The 10,079-nt window shown below is 43.7% G+C and overlaps 1 protein-coding gene across 5 annotated transcripts in view; it reads left to right on the forward strand.

Annotated features, from left to right (window-relative positions):
• snx13 (sorting nexin 13) overlaps nt 1-10,079 on the forward strand; it is a 44,415-nt gene extending 34,336 nt beyond the window's left edge. For all 5 annotated transcript variants that reach the window (XM_031793186.1, XM_031793188.1, XM_031793187.1 and 2 more), the window contains exons 20-26: nt 2,845-2,955; nt 3,370-3,531; nt 4,641-4,712; nt 4,839-4,984; nt 5,073-5,141; nt 5,230-5,342; nt 5,427-10,079. In XM_031793186.1, coding sequence (XP_031649046.1) covers nt 2,845-2,955; nt 3,370-3,531; nt 4,641-4,712; nt 4,839-4,984; nt 5,073-5,141; nt 5,230-5,342; nt 5,427-5,662 — 909 coding nt within the window. In that variant the 3' untranslated portion in view covers nt 5,663-10,079. The remainder of the gene's footprint in view (nt 1-2,844; nt 2,956-3,369; nt 3,532-4,640; nt 4,713-4,838; nt 4,985-5,072; nt 5,142-5,229; nt 5,343-5,426) is intronic.

Consider the following 10,079-nt stretch of genomic DNA (forward strand, 5'->3'; position numbering starts at 1 on the left):
CTATGCCCATTCCTCTCTTCTCTCTGTGTAGTGTACCTGTTTCACGTGGCTATGCCCATTCCTCTCTTCTCTCCCTGTGTGTAGTTGACCTGTTTTACGTGGCTATGCCCATTCCTCTCTTCTCTCTCTGTGTGTAGTTGACCTGTTTTACGTGGCTATGCCCATTCCTCTCTTCTCTCCCTGTGTGTAGTTGACCTGTTTTACGTGGCTATGCCCATTCCTCTCTTCTCTCTCTGTGTAGTTGACCTGTTTTACGTGGCTATGCCCATTCCTCTCTTCTCTCTCTGTGTGTAGTTGTTATATCTTTAGTATACCTGTTTTACGTGGCTATGCCCATTCCTCTCTTCTCTCTGTGTGTGTGTAGTTGTTATATCTGTTTTACGTGGCTATGCCCATTCCTCTCTTCTCTCTCTGTGTGTAGTTGTTATATCTGTTTTACGTGGCTGTGCCCATTCCTCTCTTCTCTCTGTGTGTGTAGTTGTTATACCTGTTTTACGTGGCTATGCCCATTCCTCTCTTCTCTCTGTGTGTGTAGTTGTTATACCTGTTTTACGTGGCTATGCCCATTCCTCTCTTCTCTCTGTGTGTGTAGTTGTTATACCTGTTTTACGTGGCTATGCCCATTCCTCTCTTCTCTCTGTGTGTGTAGTTGTTATATCTGTTTTACGGGGCTATGCCCATTCCTCTCTTCTCTCTCTGTGTGTAGTTGTTATATCTGTTTTACGTGGCTATGCCCATTCCTCTCTTCTCTCTGTGTGTGTAGTTGTTATACCTGTTTTACGTGGCTATGCCCATTCCTCTCTTCTCTCTCTCTGTGTAGTTGTTATACCTGTTTTACGTGGCTATGCCCATTCCTCTCTTCTCTCTCTGTGTGTGTAGTTGTTATACCTGTTTTACGTGGCTATGCCCATTCCTCTCTTCTCTCTGTGTGTGTAGTTGTTATATCTGTTTTACGTGGCTATGCCCATTCCTCTCTTCTCTCTCTGTGTGTAGTTGTTATATCTGTTTTACGTGGCTATGCCCATTCCTCTCTTCTCTCTCTGTGTGTAGTTGTTATACCTGTTTTACGTGGCTATGCCCATTCCTCTCTTCTCTCTCTGTGTGTAGTTGTTATATCTGTTTTACTTGGCTATGCCCATTCCTCTCTTCTCTCTCTGTGTGTGTAGTTGACCTGTTTTACATGGCTATGCCCATTCCTCTCTTCTCTCTGTGTAGTGTACCTGTTTCACGTGGCTATGCCCATTCCTCTCTTCTCTCCCTGTGTGTAGTTGACCTGTTTTACGTGGCTATGCCCATTCCTCTCTTCTCTCTCTGTGTGTAGTTGACCTGTTTTACGTGGCTATGCCCATTCCTCTCTTCTCTCCCTGTGTGTAGTTGACCTGTTTTACGTGGCTATGCCCATTCCTCTCTTCTCTCTCTGTGTAGTTGACCTGTTTTACGTGGCTATGCCCATTCCTCTCTTCTCTCTCTGTGTGTAGTTGTTATATCTTTAGTATACCTGTTTTACGTGGCTATGCCCATTCCTCTCTTCTCTCTCTGTGTGTGTAGTTGTTATACCTGTTTTACGTGGCTATGCCCATTCCTCTCTTCTCTCTCTCTGTGTGTAGTTGTTATATCTGTTTTACGTGGCTATGCCCATTCCTCTTCTCTCTCTGTGTGTAGTTGTTATATCTGTTTTACGTGGCTATGCCCATTCCTCTCTTCTCTCTCTGTGTGTAGTTGTTATATCTGTTTTACGTGGCTATGCCCATTCCTCTCTTCTCTCTCTGTGTGTAGTTGTTATCTGTTTTACGTGGCTATGCCCATTCCTCTCTTCTCTCTCTGTGTGTAGTTGTTATATCTGTTTTACGTGGCTATGCCCATTCCTCTCTTCTCTCTCTGTGTGTGTAGTTGACCTGTTTTACATGGCTATGCCCATTCCTCTCTTCTCTCTGTGTAGTGTACCTGTTTCACGTGGCTATGCCCATTCCTCTCTTCTCTCCCTGTGTGTAGTTGACCTGTTTTACGTGGCTATGCCATTCCTCTCTTCTCTCTCTGTGTGTAGTTGACCTGTTTTACGTGGCTATGCCCATTCCTCTCTTCTCTCTCTGTGTGTAGTTGACCTGTTTTACGTGGCTATGCCCATTCCTCTCTTCTCTCTCTGTGTGTAGTTGTTATATCTTTAGTATACCTGTTTTACGTGGCTATGCCCATTCCTCTCTTCTCTCTCTGTGTGTGTAGTTGTTATACCTGTTTTACGTGGCTATGCCCATTCCTCTCTTCTCTCTGTGTGTGTAGTTGTTATATCTGTTTTACGTGGCTATGCCCATTCCTCTCTTCTCTCTCTGTGTGTAGTTGTTATATCTGTTTTACGTGGCTATGCCCATTCCTCTCTTCTCTCTCTGTGTGTAGTTGTTATACCTGTTTTACGTGGCTATGCCCATTCCTCTCTTCTCTCTCTGTGTAGTTGACCTGTTTTACGTGGCTATGCCCATTCCTCTCTTCTCTCTCTGTGTGTAGTTGTTATACCTGTTTTACGTGGCTATGCCCATTCCTCTCTTCTCTCTCTGTGTGTAGTTGTTATACCTGTTTTACGTGGCTATGCCCATTCCTCTCTTCTCTCTCTGTGTGTGTAGTTGTTATACCTGTTTTACGTGGCTATGCCCATTCCTCTCTTCTCTCTGTGTGTGTAGTTGTTATATCTGTTTTACGTGGCTATGCCCATTCCTCTCTTCTCTCTGTGTGTGTAGTTGTTATACCTGTTTTACGTGGCTATGCCCATTCCTCTCTTCTCTCTGTGTGTGTAGTTGTTATACCTGTTTTACGTGGCTATGCCCATTCCTCTCTTCTCTCTGTGTGTGTTAGCTGCTGCTGAATCCAGAGATGATGAAGGCCTGTCCTACTCTGGTTCACTATGTCTATGACTTCCTGGAGAATAAGCAATACAGCAAGGGCAAGGGAGACTTCGCACGCAAGGTACACACACACACACACACACACACACACACACACGGCAGATAGCCTAGCGGTTAAGAACTTTGGGCCAGAAACCGAAAGGTCGCTGGTTCGAGTCCCCGATCCGACTAGGTGAAAATTCTTTCGACGTGTCCTTGAGCAAGGGACTGAACCTGGGTAAGAGTGTCTGATAAATGATATATTTTTTAACATGTAAAACACACTCACGTTGCCCAGCTGTACATACTCAAGAGGCTTCGCTACGGAATCGCTCACTACACTTGTCTGTGTGTGTCTCATTTACATTATTTAGCAGATGCTCTTAATACAGTAGTGAGTGAATACATTTTCATACCGGTCCCCCATGGGAATCGAACCCACAACCCTGGCGTTGCAAGCGTCATTCTTTACCAACTGAGCCACATGTCTCAACAGATGGATACGTTTGTGAACCCGCTGCGTAGCTCGATGCGTAACGTGTCCAACGCAGTGAAGAGACTGCCAGATAGTCTGGCTGAAGGGATGAACACTGCTGCTGACAACATGGGACGCATGTCAGAGAAACTGGGCCAGGACATCAAACAGTCCATGTTCAAGGTAAGGACTCGACCTATTAGGGATGTGACAAATGGAAAACATTTCTTAACGTTTAAACTGAAAAAATCATATTGGTTTTCTGTTTAAAACTATAAGAAAATGCACATAATTCCACACGATGCCAGCAACAATTTAGGTCTCACAGTGTGTCCCTTTCAGATGGTTAAGCATTGCAGCTGTACTACGATTAATGTCCCTCAATTCCACCTTACAAAGTTTACATTTCCTTCTCATTTAACTTCTCACTGTATAGACCTACAGGGCTTCGCTGCTGTCGCTTGTCTTTCTCTACCATTTTTCCAAATGTTAACAACGATGAAGTAGTGGAGTGTCGACTCCAAAAGAATTGACTCCTTGCACATCGACTCCCGGTGTCGACTCCCATTTCTGAGTGTCAAGTTCCAGAATATTTGGGACAGAGGAGACTTAGTTGCCGTACTTCCGAGAACACAAACACTTGCATCTTTCATAGCGAGCTAGCGAGGAACGGAGAGAGAAGGGAGGGGCACAGTCTAGGCAGTTTGGCCACCAGGCAGAAAGTCAGAACCGTGCACTAGGCCTATCTACTTATCTGCCAATCAAAAACTGTATCTCGCAATTTCTTGTCTTGCAACGTCTCACAACGTCAGTAAAGCAGGGTCTATCATCAATGAATAGGCTAGGATACTGAGATGAGTGAGATGCAACACTTGGCTCTCGGTGTCTGCGAATGTGCACGGATTTGCTTCACACTGTTCAGTGTGGTTTCCACGGCACCAAAACAGCGGAGAATGTGAGCCTCACGCTTCAATGATCTTAGTTGTTATGGAAATTGACCCACTCTGCTGTTTAGTTTCTGCGTCTATGTAAGGGTTTTTCTTAACGTTAAGGATCCCAATGAAACATTTAAACGTTCACAGGCCTACTACCTATACTACAACCTTATATAACCAACATTGGACGCATGTCTGAGAAACTAGGGCAACATCAAACAGTCCATGTTCAACAGTCTTGCTCCACTCTCTAACCTTAAAAGTCCAACCAGACGGACCATGTATTAATTATGCTCAGACTTTACATCAACCAGACGCTGACTATACTCTGACTATACTCTACTGTCTGATGTCCAGGTGCCTCCACTGCTCCCCAAGTCTGACGTTGACCCAGAGCACTGCCGAGTCTCAGCCCAGCTGGACGACAACGTGAGTACAACACCCCGACTAGCACACGGTCCCACCAGCTTATAGGCCCTCTCCTCTGGAACATGTTCAATTAGTGAAAGCAATATAGTGGTATAACATTTACTTTGGGAGGTGTGTGTTTTCCAGGTGGATGATAATATCCCCCTGCGTGTGATGCTGCTGCTGATGGATGAGGTGTTTGACCTGAAGGAGAGGAACCAGTGGCTTCGCAGGAACATCAAGAACCTTCTGCAGCAACTCATCAGAGCCACATACGGAGACACTATCAACAGGTACTGTACACACACACACACACACACACACTCTCCAGTGCCACATACAGAGATCTGACAGTATTGTCTGCCCCTCTGGTCTCTGCAGGAAGATCGTTGATCATGTGGACTTCATGACAGCTCCAGAACAGGTGGCAGACTACGTCAAGAAGTTCAGGTGACAGACACAGACACACACACACAGTATTAGATTGCTGTGTGTGATTGGTTAGAAGGTAACTCTCTGTGGTCCCGTCCCTGTGCAGGGATTCATACTGGCCCAACGGAATCCTAGCAGAGTCTCCGCCCCGCCGGGACAAGAACATCCGCATGAGGACACGGGTCGCCGCCAAGACCAACCTATTGGGAATCATGCCAGGTAATGCATGCACGCACACACACACACAGACTGAACACATTTGTTCACTATTAATACAGAATTTCTCACTCTATCCTCCTCTAGATGAGTTGAAGCACATCATAGGGGCGGATACGACTCGTAAAGGCATCCTTCGTGTGTTTGACATGTTCCAACACGGACCAATGAATCGTCGGCTGGTCTACGTGCTCCTAGAAGGATTCCTGGAGACCATGTTCCCTCAGTACAAGTTCCCAGAGCTGTTTGTCAAACTGCATTCCCGTTCGCCGCGCACAGCCAGATATACACAGAAACTCAAGAGCACCTCCCTGAAGAGGTGACAGGAGACTGGGATTGGGCAGGGTACTTGGTGACACACACTCGCTCACACGCCGTGAGAGAACAGAGAGAGGAGGGGAGTAGTGGGGAGGGTGTGTATGTGTGCTGGTGAGAAGAGGTGTGCGTGTCCTTCTTTCTATGTCTAGAGGTGCTTTTTGGGCCTTCCGAGCACTTAACTCTTCCCTCCTCTCCCCTACATGCCTCTCACACTCTCCTCTACTCACTCACACACACACCCTCCTGTGCACAGTTTAGAGACCGCATTTGTGTTTTATTTTATTTTTGTACTTTTTACTTCCTACTAAACTATTTTATTGTAGATGTGTGGTCAGACTGACAGCTGCTCTGATATACACAGCAGCTGATCTCCGTTACTGATACCAGAGAGCAGCGCTATGTATAGAGAAATACATGGGTCGTTCCATGTAATGAGCCCCTTTTGGGTAGTGTTTCCCAAACTCGGTCCTGGGTTCACAATGAGTTTTTTTGCCCTAGCACTACACAGCTGATTTCAAGTAATCAAAGCTTGATGATGAGTTTATTAATCATCTTTGTAGTGCTAGGGCAAAAACCAAAACATGCACCCCTTAAGGTCCCGAGGACCAAGTTTTGGAAATGCTGGTTTAGAGTAATTTGGTGGGAAAGAAATGTAGATTTAACGAAGAGCATATTTTCAACCTAATAAAAAGCATAGTTTCCCATCTCAAGAGGTTAAAGAAAAGAATAACTGGGCGGCAGGTAGCCTACCGGTTAAGAGCATTGGGCAAGTAACCGAAAGGTCACTGGTTGGAATCCCCGAGCCGACTAGGTGAAAAATCTGTCGGTGCCGTTAAGGGCAATTAACCATCATTGTTCCTGTAAGTTGCTCTGGATAAGGGTGTCTGCTAAATGACTAAAATGAAGAAACAAAGATGCTAAATGTAAGTGCCAGATAAGGTAACAGGGTTGACCGTAACAGGGTTGACCGTAACAGGGTTGACCGTAACAGGGTTGACGATTTAACCTTCAAATCAGCCATAAATCCCTTGTGACCGGGGGAATGGAAGGCTCTTGTGTGCAACAGGGAGGGGCAATTGAATGCCAGCTTCACAAAAAACAATGAATTGTTAAAACATTTTTATCCTGTCTATCTATGGGTAACAGGGTTGACGTGTTATGCTCAACCCGCTCAGTTTTCCACCACAAAACAAGACAAAATGGCAAAAAAGAGTATTACCAGCTCATCTGCTTTTACATTATAATTTTACTGTTAAATGTTCAATTTTTCACTTGAATTAAAAAAAAAGAATAGGATAGTTCATTTAACAGGGTTTACCTGAATGAATCACATTAAATAAATACTCTTCACAAATTACATTGTCAAAGCAACAATATAACTTTGGCTTCACAGTGATGGTGAAAACATGGAGAGATTTTGGGGTTAACATCTTCCTAGAAGTCACAGAGAGTGCATGGAGGGACATGGCAAAATGCAGAATTGTGGCACTTTAGCAAGTCTATTCAAAATCAAAATCAAATGTATTGAATTGTCCATGTGGTCACTTAATTTAATATAACAGGCTTTTAAAGATGCACTATGCAGAAATTGAATTGATCTGCCATTGCCTGGTTGCGCAAATTCTAATAGTTCGCCTTATTTCAGTTTGTGACGAAACAAGCAAGTACAGGGAAGAGAATCATTGTACTATGTAAACCGCCTTGAAATAGCTTTTCGATAACCCAAAATATTGTATTTTCAGCTGTTTGACGCTGGTGTACAAAAAAAAAACGAATGTTAAAGTTGCTAAATGAAACTTAAGACCGTGAAGCATAGAAATAACCCACATAGAACATATATACTGCTTCTAAGACTTGCTTTCAATGAGTGACAGATCTATAACTAATTTCTGTGTGAATTTGGTCGGGTCGCCCAAAAAGTAAGATATTGCAGCTTTAAAAATCAATATTGCCGCACAATTTCTCCAAAAATATCAAAGGGATGCAAAAGGGACTCATTTCGTAGAACGACCCACATAGGTTGAATGGCATATGTTGTGTATATACTGTACCTGTACATAGAAATAGAATAAATAGATTCTTTTTCTACGGGTGTATATATATATATATATATATATATATATATGGGTCTGACTTGTACTGTAAGCTTTTAAACAGCAGAAGACAGATGAGGAAATAGAGACAGAGAATGGACCTGCAGTGTCAACCACATCCGGTTCTGCAAGGCGTTTTTTCACGTTTTTGTTATTTTGTGTGTTTTTTTTACACAATGTGACATCCATGCCTGCCATAATCCTTTCACACAGGGAGGCAGGGTTTGGCCTAAAGGCCATTTCCCATTTTTAATGCACCGGTCAGTAGCCATGACAACCAAAGCCCTAGCTGTCTGTGTCTCGACAGGCATGATAGACAGCTCTAGTCTACTCACTGTGCTTCCTATTGTTAATCATGTGAAAGAAGAAGAAACCAGAATGCACAGCTCACCTGCGTTCTCTCGAGCTGAGACCTGGGTACATTTGAAATGGCACCCCATTCTAGTGCACTGCTTTTGGACAGACGGATCCTAATAGTAGTCCACTTTTATATTAGGAATATGGTGCCATTTTGGACGGAGCCAGAATGAAATGAAACAGGCCAGACTGTGTGAATGTTGCCGTCTGTGGAGGTGACTGTCTGTTGGGTATCTACGCATACACGGGTATGCCTATTAGAATGTACTCTGTGGGTCCTGTCTGTCTGTGTTAGGTCTTTTAGAGGTTTTTGTGTGTTTCTGTGTGTTTGAGTGTGTAGCAGTAAGATGCAGCCCTCCCCAGTCAGACACTGTGCCAGTGTGAGCTTTAGTGAAGCAGCCTTAATACAGACAAGAGACCATGCTATAGTAACGCTCTCTCACTCACACACACACACTCGCAGCACTACGTTACAAAGAGAAAACCCACTGATATCCCTAATTAATCACACTTTTATTGTCATTCATTTTGTGCAATATTTTTCTTTAATGCATGTGTATTTGAATAATTGTATATTGTATAAAATGTAAACTAAAATGTTTTGAAAAATTGTAGAAAAGGTGAAAGAATTCTCCCCCTTCCCCAAAGAAAAAAAGTATTCTAACCCCAACAACCTACATTCCGATGTTAAAAAAATAATAATGTATTTAGACTTGTTTTATAAGTCTGTTTTTTGGGGGGGGTTTCTCACTCCTGATCTGTGGTTTCCGTGCTGATGTGTCAGTAGCAGGAAAGAGGAGTGATCAGCCAGTCGAGCTAAAGCCTCTGGATAGAAAGCTAGCTCATTGGTCTAGCAATATAGGAGAGGGGCTTATTATCCATTTGAGCCTGTTTGGAGCGCAAACAAAAATGACATCCTGTTATATGAACCGATGACAGGAGAGACTTTGTCATCTGACCAATTGAATTGCAGGAATACTGTGTTCCTGTGAACCAATAGAATCACTGCTGAAGAGCACTTACTACCCGAGTTCTTCCATTGGCCGAACAGAGCTCCATTCCACTGCTGCCATTGGATGGAACTGTCCCTCGTCTGCTGTGATTGGCTGGCAATGAGCAGCTCTTGACTGTGATTGACAGCGTGAGGACATTAACTCTAAGCTGTGACACCTTTTTAAAGGGAGGTGGATATTTGTCCCTGGACTGGAGAGTTGACCAGGGGAACCCCATAGGACTTCACCTTAAAAGCCTCCACACTCTCCTCCTGTTCAAGATGGCTTGGCTGTTGATGTTTTTTAATCCCTTGGGGACAGGTTTTCATAGTGTTTACCTCACATCAACATGATCCTGTGTTGTATAAATCATGAAATGAATGGGAACAGAATCTAATGGGTGAACACAATGAGACAACACGGCCTCATGTAGATTTTGATGAAACGTTGCTGTGAAAAACTGGGATCTCCTATTACATTATGAATCTATGATAATGAACCGTGTGCATATCTGTGTACAGTACGTGTCTATAGTGTGCCTAAATGTCTGTCAACTCTATTTTCATATTTTTCTTTAACAAAAGATAAAGATCAAACAGAATGTCATTGGTCATTTTAGACTGAAAAGAACTCAAGACTCTAGAACCAGAGAAATCTAAAGATTTTAGAGCCAGGGGTGGGTTTTAGACTCGAACCAGGTGTGGCCAACCCTCTTCCTGGAGAACTACTGGCTTTTGCTTAAACCTTGCTCTGTTCTAATACACCCAATTTAGCCAATCAAGGTCTCGATGAGGAGCAGCTGAACCAGGTGTGTTAGAGCAGGGCTGGAGAAAAATCCTGCACAGGAGGGTAGCTCTCCAAGAGCAGAGTTGGAGACCCCTACTCTGTGGTGTTTCTTGCATCATGCTTATCAAACTATTCCTTTGGAGACGCTGAACTCCGATCAGTATAACACTAATAATAAAATGATAACTAACTGA

This window comes from Oncorhynchus kisutch, linkage group LG17, assembly GCF_002021735.2.
Source record: "Oncorhynchus kisutch isolate 150728-3 linkage group LG17, Okis_V2, whole genome shotgun sequence".
Lineage (NCBI taxonomy): Eukaryota > Metazoa > Chordata > Actinopteri > Salmoniformes > Salmonidae > Oncorhynchus > Oncorhynchus kisutch.